Source organism: Coptis chinensis, chromosome 6 (genome assembly GCF_015680905.1).
Source record: "Coptis chinensis isolate HL-2020 chromosome 6, ASM1568090v1, whole genome shotgun sequence".
NCBI classification, from domain to species: Eukaryota; Viridiplantae; Streptophyta; class Magnoliopsida; order Ranunculales; family Ranunculaceae; genus Coptis; species Coptis chinensis.
In genome coordinates this window covers 91221467-91240816 of record NC_141461.1, presented here as the reverse complement: position 1 = coordinate 91240816, position 19350 = coordinate 91221467, and the positions used below count along the sequence as shown (strand labels likewise).

The window sequence follows — 19350 nt, the reverse complement described above, 5'->3', positions numbered from 1 at the left end:
GCAACAGTTGCAGAATAAGAGCACATCAGAAATGTTTCGGAATATCTTCACTTAACTCATCTCCCACTTCTTTCTCTTCCTCCATATTTTCCACCTCGATTGCACCAGCCAAATCTTCTTGTATCACAATTCACAAGCTGCAATCGTCATATTTCTCCACTTGTTAGAAATACCATTCATAGGAACACATTACTCAGTAATGAAAATTACAAATTACTCTAGATTGAAAATAGCTTTCTAGTTAGTTAATAGATTCGCTGACATTGGTGACACATTGACTCCTCTGCTCATTGCACTTACACATCAGAATTGGAATTAACTTTTGTGGGTTTCACAAGAATACAAGATAAATGAAAATCGTAATCTGCAATTCCAACGAACCAACCATTTGCTGTCTTAATTATAAACAAATTCTTCATTTCATATTCAAAGTATTTCACCAATAAGTCTTCCAAAGTTTACTTTTCTTCTTTATATAGAATCAAATGCAAACAAGCAATGAAATTTGAAATTTAAATACTTTACTATAAAATGGGGTTGTACATACTGAGGATGGCTCCAGCCATATACATTCATTGTCAGCAATCTTATTCTTTTCTTCGGCAACCTCATTATCTACAACTTGAAAGATACTATAAAATGGGAAGAGGTCTAACTTAGAAGATTACAGCACCACTTTCTTCAATCACTGGTAATCTCAACTCTATCTGTACACCGTCATAATACGTTCCATCTCCTGACAAGGAATAATTAGATTTCTAAAATTGATGATGTCAACCCGTTTCTTCTCCTTTTGTCCCACTGCAACAAGGAAACTATGATTTAACACAAACACATATTGCCAACTTTGTAATCAATATACTTGACAAACAAAAACAATTTACAATGTTCCGACAAAACTCCATATGCTTGAAGAAATCAAACAACACATATATAAAAAATTCTCGTCAACCAGGCAAGAGCTTGCTTAGCTCGGTCCACGGCCTCCTATCATTCAGCATTTCAGCCCACTCTAAATCTTAAAGAACAGTGTTCTATGGTCCAGGGTGGGCAGATCAGCAGTTCTTCCCGTTACAATTTCAGAGAGTTTTTTCTCGGTCATTTTGTAATTATTTGCATGGACAAAAGTGTACTCAACACTATGAAGGTAGTTATGATTTGATCAACTAGAACTGTCAATAAAACGAAGATTATTATTATTATTTTTTTTTAAAATGGAAATAAAATTTTCTGCTCCTTCCTGATTTTCTATTCAATACTTCAGTTTCGAATCAATTTTAAAATTCTTTTCACACAATTTCATCAAGTGATGAGAAGGCATTATGTCAACTGAATGGTATTGGATGATAAGAAATATTTTAGTATTTAGATATCAATACAGAAATTATCGATTTATCATGCTAAATAACCAAAAATGGCAGGAGATTAAAATCTGAAATATTACTACACTAAAAGAGTATGAAGGCTTTGAACTGGCAGAGGAAATTGAAGATACGAATTGCGCTATCACAAGTCATTTATAATGCCTGTTATAGTAACTATGAATCAAGAAGGATCGAACTGTAACTATGACAATACTCCCACTGGTTGTTAATGGACTTACGGCGCAATACTCTCCTTTAAATTTTTGTTCAAAGCCCAACTTAATCCTAAAACAAGTAAATGAGTAAGCATTTATCCAGTGTTCTAAAAAACGCTAGGTGGTAGTCAGGCGGTGGGAGGTAGTCAGCTTTCTAGGCAGCTAGGCACTAGGCGGTTTTTTTTCAAATATATTTTATAATATATGTAATAATACATACCTATACTACAAGAAATGAAGAAAATCATTTACTATAACTCAAAAAATAAACACAAACAAATATACTAATTACAAAAATGCGTAATAGTTTAAGAAAATCGACTTCATATAAAAACATATTCTTCCTTATAGTGACATATAATTTACATTGAACTTTAGTCTTTTAAACCCATTCAAATCTAAAGTCTACATGGGTCTTTAATTTTCAACATTTAATCAATTAAAAAAAAAAAAAAAAAAACCCTTGACTGGACCGCCTAGCCCGCCTAATCGGTCCGCCTATACCACCTAGTCCCGCCTAATCAGTTCACTGATTTTTTAAACGACTTGGGCCTAAGCAAATCGGTTGGGCACCGCCTAGCACTTAGAGACCGCCTAGACCGATTTTTGGAACAGTGCATTTACCACCAACTGGAGGGAAAAAGGAAAGCATTTATGCGACCTAAGTTGGATCCATAAGCCACAACACATCCTGCATATGATTTTCTTTCTTTTCTGAAGGGTTAAATAGGACTCAACCAAAACAAAATAATAAACACAAAGACAATAATTACAATTTGCATGGTTATATAGGACAGATGCAAAAGCTTGACACGTCTTCCAAAGATAGAAGAATGAAGAAAAGCATTGCATAACCTCAAATTACATGAAGCCACATATTATGAAAAGGACAACCCATTGTAAGCAAATACGTGTTTCAGATAGCCCAGGAGAAAAATATGTCAAGCACTATGATACAGAAAACAAGAGAAAGTATACAACACGAAACCATTAAGCACAAGAAAAGTTTTTTGAGTAAGAAAAATATACCACATCAGACATGTCACAATGCAGCTTTGTAATTGAATCACCTCTGCCGAGCTCTTCTGGAAACCAATACACTATATTTTTGGTCCCCAAGTCCGGCTTCCACAAAATTTCAGGAAGTTTTGTAGCAGTATACAGAATACCAAACTTCGGATGGGTGTAATCACTGAATGGGAAAGCAACAGTAAACTCCACACCATACCTAGGCAACCGATCTTCAAATGAACTGGATGAGGGCCAATCCTTAAGCTTCAACATTTCTGGCCACTGATACGGCCTTCTCAGTAGCCTGTGAAGAATTGATGAATATTAATTTCAAACTACAACACAATAAGAAAACAAAAAGATACTGCATAATTGACAAGCATCTTTCTGTAGGTGTAACTTTGTTAGTTAGGGAAATAGAATATAAGAAAATGATTATGACTTTGTTAAAACACATAGCAATCTACAGTTAAAGTATCTCTACTGTAACCCACATAACAATTTCTGTTCACTTTGTTAAAACAATATGGAAAATTAGAATAACCAAAAAAGGAGTGCGAACCCAATTTAGTACTACAGAGGAAGCTATAAACAAGAGCAATACACATTTTTTAACTACTGTTTCTCTTTTTAATTTTTTTGATTGGTAAAATTAAGATATTATATACATAATCAAAAGGAATACGAAGTATAGGATGAGATATCCTTTACTATAAGACTACACTATCTTAATTTATCCTATCAGAACTTGTGTTTCATAAGATACAGCACGTTAATGACTGAAGTTACTGAAAGTGAAGAGCAATTCTACGTTCTGACATTATCCTTCGAAATTGTTTTATAACAGTCGAAATGACCTTGTTTACATAGAGAAATAAAAATACAAAGACTATACTACCCCTACAGTACATAAGATGGCTAGTAGCCTTATACTAATACCATATATATCTCTAATAGTTACTAGTAGAAGTAACTACTTAGTTGAAGTTAGGTCAAGGTCTCACGGTTTAATAAACTCAACCAAATTATACAGAAAAAAAGTAGCCGCAACCATTGATAGGTATAAGATTGCAGGGTAAGAAAAGTTAAGGAATATGAGATCTATACCTCAAACCAATCTAAGCAGTCAATAGCCTTAACACTACGCGCCTCCTCTTTGAGTTTTCCTTTAGAACCTCTCTCTGAAAGCCCTCCACATGACCATTGGTTCCCAACTAACACCAGATGTTTTTTCAAGTACATGTCTAACAATAATCGGTTCACCTCTCAACCAATGCATTTGAAAATGCTCAATTTCATCATTTCTCAGGTCAACGGCATTGGGGCAATACAAGTAGTTGTCTTTACTATCACTTCAAAACGCTGCCCGCCTCACTTCAGGATTTTTAAAGACCTTCCCCACAAAAGGAAGACATGAAGAACAGCCAATAGGGGGATCAACATTTGAGAACGGAGAGTTGCTAGTCAGTTTCTCAGCACTCTTAAGCAAGTTACTTGTCCAATTAGCCTTGAGGCTGCATCTCAATTCAAGAATCTTGGAACCACAACCACCACACTCTATTGGAGGACAAGGAAGGGAACAGTCGATGTCTGTTCTCCAGTAAGGAAACTGACCAACCACATCTGTTAATGAACCTTCTGCTGATTGAGCTCCCTCCCAGCCAGATCTTTTTCTTGAGGCCCAAGTTGCACCTCTTGCCATCTTTATCTTGACTATGAGCACGCTCAACATACTGTCTCTGAGAAGAATATGCTTCATTACCCCAGGCTGGCGGCCTTCCCTTAGTTCCAGACAGCATGTGAGACAGATATCATATGAACAATCAGGATTGGGGCAGCTTGTTTGGAATTTGAAAATGGATGTATTGCTATTATCGTTGTTGAAGAAGGCAATGCGATGGGAATAAGTCACATACGCCATTCTAATGAGGAACATAAGATGCATTAGTTGTCTAATGAGTACTAGGTTATATAGATGTCCTTCCCACCCAGTTTATTGTATTGATCTTCTGTCTAATAAAATGAATCTCCTTATCATAAGAAATGGCAAACTTTATGTTTTCTCTATTCCTTTTTTGGTAAGTGAACAACAAAAACACATGTATACAGGACTTACTATTGATCAAACCACAAAAATAGATCTAATCTATTTCCAACTAAGATGACTCAGAGTTATATCACCATACAAGTAATCTTTCCAGTTCAAGAGCTTGTCACGCAAGAAAAATGAATCTCATCTAACTTTAACAAGGGGCGGCGGTATTTACACCCCAACTTATTGGATTGGCACCCTTTGAACAAGTTTTATGGTATAAGCACTCCTCCATTAATCAATAGACCTGACATACACCCCTCCATTATTCTCAAATCTCAACACAAAGCACCCCTCACCCATTGTTTCAATTAAATCATTTTCTACTGAAAAAAAAAAAAATTTAAACACGAATGAATTTAAATCGTTTCAAAGTATTCACGCTCTCCTTGACTCCTCGTGGTATCTCTCTTTACAATCATCAAACCATCTACCGCCGTCGAAGACTTATGTTTTTGTTGGTGTTCACGGCAACTACTTGCCGCAGGAACATATATGTTGCGGAAATATATAGTCGTGAAAATATGAGGGGAAGGGAGTTCCCCGCGGCAGCAAATCCTTGTAGCTTATTGGTTTCCACAACACATACCTACCACGGAACAGTTCTCATGGTGGAAAGATACCACAGTGATTAAGCAGAAAAAGATGATTTCATCTACAGTTCGTTCCGGCGCCTTCCTGCTGCAAGGTTGCCAATGCTACGAAAAATTATTACCGTCACCAGGAAATATCATTCTCCCATCTATATCTAAAAGATGTGCACTTGGGTTTCAATGTTCAATACTAAATTCGAATTGGGTTTCAAGGTACTCGAGCGATTTTTTATTTAATTACACTTCGTAAAGTGAATGTTGGGTATATTGATGATGAGAACATGGGAGAAAAAACTATGGACTTCATGCCAAAATTGATTGTTTGTGGTGGTAGTAAGGTTGTGCTTAATTTAAAACTGTTTAATCCCTTAACCAAGAGGCCATTGTTTATTTGAAAGAATAACGGAGAGAAAATGTAAGGAAAGGGAAGAAGACAACTGACTTTTTTTTCTCTCTTTGGGGTGCTTCTTGGGACACATGTGGAATAACCTTTATTGTGTTGTGTTACCCTTTTACGAAATAGGTGCTAATCCCAAAAATCGGGGATGCGAATACCGGTGCCCTGATCCACATGACATGTAAAATGATATGAACCCCTATCCCTCCCTCCCTCCCTCCCCGGTACAGCACATCACGACCAGCACCAGCACCAACACAAATCGAAAAAACAAAAGCATAGATAAAAATAAAAATCAATTTCAGATGCAAGTAACTACAATATTTGGAAATAACAAAAAAACTACAAAAGAAAGAAAGAAGAAGACAATACAAACATGAGGGTATTAGGGCATACCACAATATTTGGAAATAACAAAAAAACTACAAAAGAAAGAAAGAAGAAGACAATACAAACATGAGGGTATTAGGGCATACCAATACTGACGTTCATCTTCATCAAGTTTAATCCTTCTGATGTTCACTTCCGCACGCTCAAGCCCTAAAAGTTAGAGACATAGCTATTTTAAACACAAGTAGCAAAGAGAGAAAGCACCAATATTAAATGTAATTCCCACATTTGATTAAATTACCCTGTGATTCGGCTTCCATTTCTATCTCGGAATCCTGCTCCAAACAACTTGTTGGCCGGAGGAGAGGCAAAGCTCCGTGTAGCAAGTAGAGGAGCCGCTGAAGTTTGACATTTAGATTGGGTTCCTCACATCTGGACTGTACACAAATAGTACGTTGGTATTCTCCAAAAAGTACTACCAGAAATTAAAAAGTAACAGAAGCAAAAAGCAAAAGTCCACACCACCACTATATTCGCTCGCAAGCAAGCCTTTGCAAATTTCAATTTCCACAGCACACAGGATTCTCAATTTGCTCCTCTGTTTTTTCAGGGTACCTGTTATACTCCATACAGAAACCAAATTTTTTAAATAAGCTCATTATATAATTATACACAAAATTATCATTTAGCCATATATAAAATTCAGGAAAAAAAAAGTATATGCACTTTTGAACTGTGCAAATTCCCATTTTGAAACTCTTGGTCTTCTATGTCCTAACAAATTACATTTAGGGAGTTACAACAGTAAAGAGTAGCGCAAACACAATTTTTCATCAATGCATCAAAACAACACATTACGCAGTTATGAAAATTACAAATTACTATAGATTGAAAATAGATTTCTAGTTAATAGATGTCAGTAATTATTTAAAGATCAAATTACCAATTCTTGATGCAAGGATGGCAGTAACGTTTTGTGCAATTGGAACAAAAGACAACAGCATGTTTGTCGTTTCGCTGACATTGGTGACACATTAGACTGCCATCGCTGAGTTTTACCCTTACCAAAAGAAGTTCCAATACTATCAGTGGCGATTCTGCAATAAAAAATTCTAGAAATCAGTTCAACTGGAAAAAACAAAACAATAAAATTCAAAATTTTAATCAATTGAAACCAAAACAAATCCTGAATTTCTGATTCTCCACTTAAAATCAATATAAATCCGAATTTATCTGTGAATAAAAGCAACAACATCAGCATAACCTATTAATTCTTCTAGACCTTGATTTTAATCATTTTATAATAGTAGGGAAAATTTCATTAGATCAGATTATGAAGAAGTTTAAAAGGAAAATTGAAAAGAATAAAAGCCTTAACTAACCTAATAATTGAGCTCTTGAAAGAGATGTTCAGGACATGGATAGTCCCACTCGAGTGAATCCCACCACTCTCTGCTTCCTCTGATTTCTTTGAGATCCCTCCACATGACCATTGGTTCCCAACTAACACCAGATGTTTTTTCAAGTACATATATGTCTAACAATAATCAGTTCACCTCTCATCCAATGAATTTGAAATTGCTCAATTTCATCATTTCTCAGGTCAACAACATTGGGGCAATACAAGTAGTTGTCCTTACTATCACTTCGGAATACAAACCTTCCCCACAAAATAATGAAGTTTCCCGCCTCACTTCAAGATTTTTAAAGACCTTCCCCACATAAGGATGACATGAAGAACAGCCAATAGGGGAATCAAAATTTGGGAAATGAGAGTTGCTAGTCAGTTTATCAGCACTCTTAAGCAAGTTACATGCCCAATTAGCCTTGAGGCTGCGTCTCAATTCAAGAATCTTGGAACCACAACCACCACTCTTTTGGAGGACAGGGAATGGAACAGCCAACAGTTGTTCTCAAAAAACCACATCTGTTAATGAACCTTCTGCTGATTGAGCTCCCTCCCAGTCAGATTTTTTTCTTGAGGCCCTAGTTGCACCCTTGTCATCCGTATCTTGAGTCTTGACCATGAGCTCGTTCAACATACCGTCTCTGAGAAGAATACACTTCATTACCCCCAGGCTAGCGGCCTTCCCTTAGTTCCAGATGGGGAAGCTTCTATGGAAATTGAAAATGGATGTATTGCAATTATCGCTGTTGAAGAAGGCAATGCGATGGGAATAAGTCACGCCATATTAATGAGGAATATTTCTAGAGAGTCAATATAGAGTAAATGGAAACATTTCTCGTAACACATAATACAGGTATCTTACTAACCTCCACAGGAAGACGATTTGGGCGCTTTGGTTTGCCAACATCAAGGCAGGACATGTATGCAGAATGAGACGGTTCAAATTTCCAACGAAGGACTAAATAGCCAGACAGTGGTCTCAAGAGTTTCCTCTGAACCATCTGCATTTTTTAATGCTGATTTCAGCAGACTAAGGATAAATGTCGAAGCAAAAGTTCTTGAAAGTCTATGCATACAATGTACTGATAGAAGTGGTTAGTAAGAAAATTAATGAGCCGACATTCTTTGCAGTACCAGTCCTACAGTTAGTTACATACTTAGGATGCTCCACAAAATGCTTAGATCAAACAGGATATGCATTGTGTATGGCAAAAGACTTACAAATATAGTACCATAAACTTGTCTAGTTTGAAGAAATGTGTCGATCTAAAACTCGTTTCATAGATCAATAGATAATATAGATATATACTCAGCCTAAACAATACAAATTAAATCAAATCCTCATTCAAATACATCTTCTTGTTCATACATTAAGTTGTTGCGTTCTCTGCGTCCAGTTTGACTGTTCAACAAATTACATTGCGGACAAACACATAGACACCATTGATTGACAGGAACAAATAATTGAGAGTATAGAAGTCGTTCTGAGTTTTACCCTTACCAAAAGAAGTTCCAATACTATCGGTGATCGAAAACTCTAGAAATCAGTTCAACTGAAAAAACAAAACAATCAAATTCAAAATTCCAATCAATTGAAACCAAAACAAGACTAGAATTTCTGAATCTCCACGAAAAATCAATACAAATTCGAATTTATCTATCAAATTATTTCAAAACCATTAAAAACGGCAACAAATCAAACAAAATCCTAAAAAGAAATAAAATTTATGATGAAAAGCTTGAAACTACGGATGAACATGACACATACCTTGATCGAAAGGGTTTTCAGTCAGTATAGAAGCCGATTATCTAAGCAGAAAGGAAAACCGATTGAAGCCAAAAAACGAAGAATTTCGAGAAAAAGATCATTTCAATACATTTCCACCCTTCCAAAGAGATGTTCAGGACATGGATAATCCCACTCGAGTGAATCCCACCACTTTTTGCTTCCATAAATTTCTTTGAGAGAAGGTGGTGCTGATTGATGTTCTCGGTTGAACAGAGGGAGCCTTTTCAATTCAGGACAATTGCATACTTCAACTGTTTGAAGAGAGTCACAAACCATCACTCCCTTCCAAATGTTCATCAGTTTCGGTAGATTGCATAAGAACAATTTCTTCAACCTTGTTGGGAGTGCAACAGTATAATCAATTCCAGTACCACTGTGGTTGCTGTTGCTGCACCCTTCAACTACTACTTCTTCTTCTTCTACAATTAGCTCCTCCAATTGCTCACAATTCTTAACCCCGATCTCTTCAAGGTTAATAAGCTGTTGAAGCAACCTAAACGACAATAAAATTTTGATATTATGACAACTCCCAATCTCCAAAGTCTTCAAACAAGGAAAAGCTCCGTGTGCTGGGACCTTCTCATATATCTTGCTTAGACTCTGACACGAATAGAATCTCATGGTTTCAATCTGTTGTAGGAAGATGTCATCTTCGTCTTCTGGTACTATGAATTCAATTGAATTGCATGAATAAATCCTGAGTTCTCTTAGGTCCTGCTGCGAATCATTTAAGGGCAACTCTGATAACCTTGTGATTTGGTTAAATTCACCAATCCTAAGATATTGAATGCGTTTCGGAAGTGAAAGGGCATTGCAAGGAATACCCTTTGAGTTGGACAAAAATAAACTTCTTGCATGCTCACTGCGACCAAAATAGGCTTCTTGCCTGCTCATTTTGACTTGAATAGAGTACTCATTGGGACCAATATAGTACTTTTTTAACCTTTCAAAGTTTCCAAATTCACCATAGGCGAAGTTTGACAATTCGTCAAATTCGATATGAAGATTTTCCAATTGTGTCAAGCTTGAGAGATTTTCCAATTGTGTCGAGCCCCTTGAGAGATTTTCCGGTTCTATACACTGCAATATTAACTCTTGAAGTAAAGAAAACTTGGATATCAATCCCGTGGGGATCATTTCTTTCAAACTATAATTGAAACTGAGATCAAGGCTTCTGAGGTTGACCAACATTTCCATGCCTCGAGGCAGTTCTTCTATGGCAGAATCTGTGAGCTTCAACACTCTTAGTGACCGAAGCTTGGATAGAGAAGGCACTCTAACTAATTCCGTACAAGCAATTAGGAGTAACCCATGAAGATTTACCAAATCAGAGACTGAATCTGGTAACGACTCAATAAGAGTGTTAGATAAATCGAGAACCGTGAGACTTTTCATGTGCATAAAAAAACCACGTGCAACGTGTTTTAGTACACCTTGAAAAAGGGTTTTACCTTGAGAAAGGATCAATGTCGAGAGTTTAGGGCATTTGGGAATAATTGAAATATCTTCTATATAACTTTCCATAAACGAAACCCTCTCAAGATCTTCTGACCAATCATCTTCGTGCGGAACTTCTGTTGATGAAATCCCAGTTCTGACCATGAATTTAGGTTTTGTTTTCGTGATGTAAAGAGCCATATCCCTAATCAAATCATGCATTTTAACATAGTCCCTATCTGAAACTTCTTCTAGCATGCAACAACGCTTTAGTGTATTCAGTATAACATGGCCACGAAGCATTTCATCTTCTTTGCTCGATCCCTTCACTAACCCTTCCATAACCCAATACTCAATCAACTTTCTAGTGTCGATTTCATAATCTTCAGGGTACAGTGCACAATATAAGAAACACTTATGATGATTCTTCTCCCTCAATCGATCGTAACTGAACTTCAAACGCTGAATGACCTGCTCCTCCATGTCCATGTTCAAACTTGTAGACTCCTTCAGATCTGATAATGCAACTTGCCACTCACCAACATCTTTGCTTCTCATAGCTCGGCCAATTGTGATGATTGCAAGGGGCAAACCACAACACTCTGCAACAACTTCTTTTGCAATCTCTTCCACATCGGGAACAAGCTCCTCCAACATTTACCAAGAACAATTTCCATGTTTCGTCCTCAGAAAGTTGCTCAACTTTGACATATTTCTGGCACAACATCCGTTCGCACACTTCCCTTGACCTGGTAGTCAATATTATCTTGCACCCACATGGAACTCCAAGAGCCTGTAAATCAAATGCCATCCACATGTCGTCTAGGATAAGCACAAACTTTCCCTTTCTACGCAATGCACTTAGCAACAATGACGACCGTGTAGCTTCATCTTCTTCGGCAGAAAGATCCAATGCGACTTTCTTTGCGATCTGATTTTGAAGTTTTTGAGCATTAACATCTTTGGATACAGTAACCCACAAAACACTTTCAAAACGTTGCACGAGCTGGTTACTGATTGTCTTCATAATGGTGGTTTTTCCGACGCCACCCATGCCGTAGACACCAATTTTCTCAAACTCAACACCTACTATACATTCCCAAACCATCTTGAGGATCTTATCAACAGTACTACCAATCAGTCGTGTAGTCGGCATCTCCATTCCCCAACGCGTTAAGGACTCTTCTGAGAAATGACAAGCCTCATTTAAGAGATCATCCATCACTTCAACGTATTTCAAAAAATAAATTTCCAACTTCCGTCGTGAACAACAATCAGGTGTACAAAAAATTCCAGTTGTGCATATTTTTGCGACTTTGGCTTCTTTGTCCACGACATCTGCAGTATGTATAATAGCCTCGGCCCTATCCCACCAATCCTGTGCGTCCTTTGTGCACGTCTTTCCGTGTATCTCTGCGATTTGCAGAATTTCGTTCACCTTGTTTACTCTGGCAATCAGTTCTCCTTTTTTGTCTCTCAATGTCTGAATTTGGTCACTCAGACTTTTGACACCCAACTGATTAAGACCACGAGTCAGTACGCTTCCAACAGCTGCTCCAACTACTGCTCCATCAACTTCCATACCTGTCATTACAACACATTGGTTGTTAATGAAAGTGATGAGACATGATAGAGCTACTCCAGTAGGATATATGTAAAATACATAACATTAAGTAAATAGAGAATATGTATAATCTCATGGTTGTTCTCTGAACCTCTAATAATAAGAACCAAAGGAAAACGTTCAAGTACGAACTGGATATCTGCACATTTAAAACCATGTAAAGGTGGAGAATTAGCAGCTAAAAATACAAATAAGTTTTAAGAGATAGTCATCATTGGACTTTATCAGTAGAATTGGTTAGCTCAGATTTCAAATAAGTGATGGATCAAATAAGTTTGCAAAACATATGGTTATGTTGTTAACCTTTAACAATGAATGACGATTAAAAAACAAGAGTAATAATCAAGAACTAGCAAGGAAGAAGAAAATTTGTAATAAACTGACCTTATATATATAATATAATTGATCGAGTGATGTTAAGCGGCCACCACAAAGAAGTTATGGAAAACTCTCTCTGCTGTTTGTATTTGAGAATGGTGATAAGAAAGAGAGAATGTGGGAGCCACAAATATCATATTTACAGTGTATTATTACTAGGTCTTCCTTCATGTCTTCTTCCTTTGCGTGTGGTGGTGGGTCTTCATTTGAATTTTTAATCATCTCATTTTTCTGTTTTTGCCGACATAAAAAATGCAAATTTCATTACAAATGTCATCAGGGTGAATTCTTTATGAATGGTGTAATTGTGTAAATATACAATAACACATATTATTGTGGTTTTGTTCATCATTCGGTTCAAAATTGTACAAAGTCTGGTCCGGAATTAACATCGGCTTAATTGTAAACTAAGTAGTAAAAAACTAAATGAATGAGAACACAAGAGCATCTTTATCTTTAGGAGAGATAAAAAAAAACACCAAATATTTGAACCAAACCAAATATCAAACCAAACCAACACCAAACAACTTTACGAGAAACATTAAATATTCGACACCAAATCACGAGCGGCTTTCGCAAAACCGTGCAAGAGACCAAGTCCAAGCCCATGCAATTTTCGATAAATCGTGACACATTAAAATTTGGTGTTCAAAACACTACGAGACAGAGGCCCAAACTAACACCAAAGCCCACATAGTGTTCACAAAACCGAGTAGTTTATCTAAAGCCGCGAGAGAGATTTGATACACCACCAAAACAAACACCAAATTTTTCCCGAGTTGGTGTTTGTTTTGGTGTTTTCATCAACATATGTCTCTCCTGAAGATGAAAAAACACCACATTATTAAAAATTTGGTGTTTAATGCTAGGATAGTGTCTCTCTTAAATATGCTCTAACTTGCTAGTTAAAATCAAAATTTTGAAGCCTGAATAGGTAATTGACTCGTCTGTACAACATTCCTGATTCAGTGTATTACAAAATTTGTTTTATTTTATCAAAATCAAAACAACCCAAAACAATGACATTCACCTCTCAGAGCATTTCCAATGCAGGTGGAATTGAAGGGAATGTGAAAATAGTCACATCTTTTTTGTTCAAAACCTTTGCCCAATGCAAAGGTGAATGTGGTGGTGACTATTTTCCCAAGTCAAAACGATGGTGAAACCTTCAACCGAGACAGTGGCTGACTTGTGAACTTCGGACGGGATGTTAGATTATGTCTGGATTACAAAACTCATCAGACGAAATCCAACATCTCATCTCGCTATATTTATTTTTTTCCAAACGGAATTTAATATCCCGTCCACCACCGCTCAACTATCCCGAACAATAATGCTTAATCATTTTGTCCCAAATTTGAATTTAAAAAGTTCCTAAATGGTGTGGCAGCTATAATGTTGGTAACCATGACAAAATTAGAATCCGTTTTTTATTTCAAACAATGCCACCATGACACAGCATTTGAAAGTGCACAACGCACTTGCCATAGGTGTACTTCCTATATTCATATTACACACAATACAACAAACTATTCAATACGATATAATTTCAACTCAATTTTTTTTAACACAATGCAACAAATTCAAACTAATTACACAACAATAAACTTCATATAAACTAACATAAAAAAAAAATTAACATAAAAAAAAAAATCTAAAACTTACTTGAGAGTTCGCCATTCTATTTGCTACGTGTTGGATTGATGCTGACGCTAATGGTGGGTGTTCGTCAATTTCACAACACGGTGGAAAGTTAAACCCAAGTTCAATTTCGTCATCCTCGCCGACATTTGAGTTCTTGACGACGATCTTTTTTGCCCATTTTTTTTTTATATTTTGTAACTTCCAAACCATCGCTCTTCATGTGGTGAGGTTGGTGGGGAATCATTGGGGGGGGGGGTGGAGAAGTCATTATGAATTAAAGAAATTGAAGCAAAATTGGCAATGGCGGCAAGAAAATCGCAATGGAGGCGCTGAAAGAAAGTGAAAATGGGTTGTTTTGTATATATTATATTTGACTCACCAGATGAGATGTTTCATTCCGTCTCATTATAAAATACCAAACGGAATGTTACGTTCCGTTTCAATCAAAATGCCTCCAGACGAAATCCAACATCCCGTCCGAGATTATTTTTCGCCTTTGCATTGGGCAGAATAGGTGGAGGTGAAAAGAGGGGAATGTAACATTAGGAATTGAATAAATTGAAGCAAAATTGACAATGGCGGCAAGAAAATCGCAATGGAGGCACTGAAAGAAAGTGAAAATGGGTTGTTTTGTGTATATTATATTTGACTCACCAGATGAGATGTTTCATTCCGTCTCATTATAAAATACCAAACGGAATGTTACATTCCGTTTCAATCAAAATGCCTCCAGACGAAATCCAACATCTCGTCCGAGATTATTTTTCGCCTTTGCATTGGGCAGACTAGGTGGAGGTGAAAAGAGGGGAAAAATAGGCCGACTGCATTGGGAATGCTTTCACTCAGGCCCGGCCCTTAGCAGGTGCCATGTGGGCGACCGCACAGGGCCCCCAATATATTATAAGGCCCAAAAATATAGTTTTAGTGAAAAATAATTATTTCGCAAATCAAAAGCCCAAACTGATGAAAAACCCAAAAAATCAAAAAAATTCTCATTAATTATGTTCATAAAATAAAATAAAAATAACAATAGATATAATAGATGAGGAGATATTCTCAATGACTAGATCTCTCTCTTCCTAATTAATAACGTTTTCTTTTGGAAAATCACTCCAATTAATTGCTTGAGTTGTCCTCAATTACTTAAATACAAAAAGAATTAGTAAAAAAAAAACCCCTCGTTCACCTTATGACAATCTAGTATCCTCTCATTATCAATAATTTATTTCTTTACAATTGTAGATTTGTATTAATTTTCACTTCGATCAATCTCAATTACTTATTCATCTAAATTTTAATTATTTTTTAAGTAAGTTAGAGATTAAAATCAATTTTTTCTTTTCTTAAATATTATTTCAATAACTCAATTTAATTCCAAAGTAATCTAGTATAATATTATTCACCTAACTTGATTTCTTGAAACGACATGATTGTTTTCCTAATGCATTCATAGCTTATAGAATTTTGTTGATTGTTCCCATTACTGTCGCATATGTAGAAAGAAATTTTTTAAAATTAAAATTATTGAAATCATACCTTAGATCGACTATGTCACAAGAAAGTTTAAATGGGCTAGCATTAATATCTATTGAAAATGAATTTTTAAATAAAATTAATTTTGAAAGCTTTATTAATGATTTTGCAGCAAACAATGCGAGAAGAGAAATATTTCGATGATCTAATTTGTGTTGATGGAAGACTGGAAGAGGGCCACATTTCGCCGTTTGCACATGGCATTGAAAACTCAGGGACGGCCATGCTTTCACTAACGACATTTTCTCACCACGGGTGTGGGTGCCTTGTAACAAAGATGTAGCAGCACCCAATTATATGCAATAAGCATTTCCTATCCAATCAGCGAAGGTCTCAGTCGCTCAGCCAGCTGAAGCATCTGATGAGCCAAATAACTTCATTTCCACAATAGGCCTCTTGAGAATTGCTAAGCAATATCAATGGCACAATAGGACAGATTGAAGAAGTTTCCTTGCTCTGGGGTGGTCAAGCGGTGACAAGATCTACATGGAAATTCATCTCACTAATGAAAATCCCCTTTCGACTCTGTTAGCAAGGATAACTCAAAATCACGCTTATGCTCCATTTCGAAAAATGGCAGGCTCAGATGCCTTACAGGTGTTTCTGCAGGATATTGGCCCAGAATGTACTCAATTTGTTCTCCACCGATCTCTTTCTTCTCCAGGAGGACCTGCAAAGGGATTATTTTCAGTAACTACTCAAAGTTGGCAGACATCAGTGCAAAACAATGCCAACGAGATAGACGCTTCAGGTCCGGTCTAGGCGCAAAAGATCATATGGCTGATGATGTTGACTATAAGGTATTAATCGTCGCTTCAAAGTATGTAAATGTTTATTTTCTCGGTGCAAAATTGTTTTGGTCTCATTTTTTTCTACAACTTGTGAGTGCTGAAGGAAAAAATTTAGATAGGGAAAGATAGTGTTTTCTTTTCGTTTTCAAAAATCAAGTTTTTTACTTTATTTGATGGTAAATATCATAGGAATTTATTTGATACTGCTTCAAGGCACCTTTTATCTCTATCTTATGTATGTGGATAAAATGCAGGTTCTTGTATTTTGCACAACGGCAATGGTAACGAGACTTGTAGCTGATCTTCTGGGTGAGCTAAAGATGAATGTACGGGAAATTCATTCTAGAAAACCACAAAGTTACAGAACCAGGGTTTCTGATGAGTTCCATAAATCAAAAGGTCTTATTCTAGTGACCTCCGATGTATCCGCACGTGGTGTTGACTATCCAGATGTTACCCTCGTAATACAGGTCAGTTAACAGGTTACTTTATTCCACCCCATTCCACTCTATGTTAAGATGTGTTTGAGTTCATTGTGTATGCGTGTGTCAGTTAGACCATATGGAAGACATGTTTGAGTGGGTTGATTATCATTACTAAAAAGCAGGCATCCACTGGTTTAATTGTAGCTAAGCATGATGGTGAATCTTTCATTTCCATTCCACCACCACCACCACAAATCATGTAAATGCAATGGGGTCCCCATTTAGCCTCACTTGAAAGCATCTTTCTGCTGTTCCCAAAGCATGTTGAAATGACATTTGTAGTTGGTAATTTTAAAAAGCGGGCTAGGAAAAAGCTCAAAGGAGTTTGAACACCCAAAATAGGAAGCATCTAACAGACTAACACATGCTTTGTGCTTTCACCTTTTCTTATGTATGAAAAGCGCCTTTTCATAATGTATCTTAACACACAGAATTAGGGCAGGGAATCGGATCGGGTTGACCCAAATCCGACCTGAACCGAATCTAGTTCGGGTCGGGTTCAGGTAAAAAAATCCGTTTTTGAATTTGGATATATCTGGTTGGGTTCGGATACGGAGAAATAATAAAATATCATATTATTTTCAATTAAATACAAAATTTTAGTGTTATCTGATCGGGTTTCTATTCGAATTCAGATAGAAATATTTGAAAAAATTCGGATACGGATTCGGATACAGCCATATCTGACCCAAACCCGCACTGTTCCCTGCCCTACGCAGAATTGCTTTGATCACTGAAGCGGCACAAAAGAGAACAACCACAAAGTTATTGCTTAAGCTAAAGAAATTCGTATTGCAAATTTTCGGTATACTTTTGTCTTCTTAAGTCATTTAAATTTTGTCCGTTTTTGTCTTCTTAAGTCATTTATCAGAACACTCATCACTAATTCTTATAGGGTAATGTACTAGTTATTCTCTCCACATGTACATCATGTGTCATCATATCTTTCAAATGTACATATTGCTTTGCCATTACTATTAGTCATATTTTTTGACCATGCGATTGAGTATATTTTTAAACGTCTATGACAAGGCTTACTATGATCACCTATTGTTAATCTTCGCACCAAATTATCCCCAAGTCGTTTTGCCCCTCCAACTACTGTGCCGTTCCTGACATGCCATACTATTGCTGTAATTAATAGAATCCCCTTGGTGATATCACCTCTGTTTAAGGATATCCCTGAATGTTTGACTTCACTGTTTCTGTAGTTTGCTGGAGTTCTTAAAAATGACTTTAGTACATTCATTTGAGATTGTTGAACTTTCCTTGTGCTTTATCTCAACATGGTCTATTATGCCCCGAAACTATTAGTATTATTGTTATCTTTGTTACTATGTGAATCATATAGCAAATCAAATTTGACTGTTGCAGGTAGGACTGCCAGCTGATAGAGAACAGTATATACACCAACTAGGTAGAACGGGCCGGAAAGGAAAGGAAGGGAAGGGCATATTATTGCTTGCACCCTGGGAGGAGTCCTTTTTGTCAAGTGTTAAGGATTTGCCTATAACAAAGGCTCCTGTACCTACAATTGATCCAGATACAAGGAAGAAAGTGAGTATCTTGATTTAGTTTACTGATTTGGTTTGTTTCATTTTACCTTCCACATATATATATTAGCAAGATGTAATTTAGGACAGTGAAAACTAATGTACCATAGTTTTATTTTTTTACATTTCCTCTACGTTAGCAATTACTTTCTTGAAAATGATTTTTTTTTCACTGGACTTTACTGAGCAGGTGGAGAGAGCATTATCCAATGTAGAGATGAAAAACAAAGAGGCGGCATATCAGGCATGGCTAGGCTACTACAATTCTACTAAGATTGTTGGCAGGGACAAGTGCCGTCTTGTGGAGCTGGCAAATGAGTTCAGCAGGAGCATGGGACTTGACACCCCTCCTGCCATTGCCAAGCTTATCCTAGGCAAGATGGGCCTTAGGAATGTTCTTGGCCTTAGAACTAAGTAGATGTTGAGCTATCCTGACCTTTTGAACCTCTCCATTGCTGCCTTGTAGTCAGAAGAATTTTTTTGTGCTCCACCAAGCCAGTATTGAATTCCTGGCTTATCCAAACATTAGGAGTTCTTCCAAACATGAGAAAATGTAATAGAGGAAATTATTAATTACTATTGGACCAAGTCGGATTCCCGAGTTCTTCTGTTAGTGTCTTGCGAGAGTTTAAATGTCATCTACTTGTAGTTTCAAATGATTTAAGGGATTTGCGACTTTTAAGCTTTTCACATAGATAGATATAGG

The 19350-nt window shown here is 36.7% G+C and overlaps 1 protein-coding gene and 1 pseudogene across 3 annotated transcripts; one reads left to right on the top strand and one right to left on the bottom strand.

Moving 5' to 3' along the window:
- Positions 1–499: 499 nt before the first annotated feature.
- Positions 500–12743, bottom strand: LOC147495363 (disease resistance protein At4g27190-like; annotated as a pseudogene). The gene is made up of 12 exons (XR_015197462.1): positions 12645–12743; positions 12352–12399; positions 9179–12220; positions 8912–8963; positions 8277–8411; positions 7385–8153; positions 6946–7099; positions 6525–6617; positions 6304–6439; positions 6149–6212; positions 2609–2894; positions 500–801 (listed from the first exon to the last, which is right to left on the bottom strand). The product of XR_015197462.1 is annotated as a disease resistance protein At4g27190-like (transcript).
- A 3277-nt stretch (positions 12744–16020) lies between these two features.
- LOC147495362 (DEAD-box ATP-dependent RNA helicase 31-like) lies at positions 16021–19329 on the top strand. 2 transcript variants are annotated; one of them, XR_015197460.1, is made up of 5 exons: positions 16021–16615; positions 16861–17076; positions 17811–17896; positions 18466–18648; positions 18835–19329. XR_015197460.1 is itself a non-coding variant. In XM_086563997.1 (4 exons), exons 1-4 carry the CDS (start codon positions 16439–16441, stop codon positions 19060–19062), a joined length of 804 nt encoding a protein of 267 aa, XP_086420123.1. In that variant the 5' UTR covers positions 16052–16438; the 3' UTR covers positions 19063–19329. The 2 variants fall into 2 exon arrangements, 1 of the variants encoding a protein (XP_086420123.1); XM_086563997.1 differs by lacking the exon at positions 17811–17896 and having other exon boundaries at positions 16052–16615.
- Positions 19330–19350: the final 21 nt, after the last annotated feature.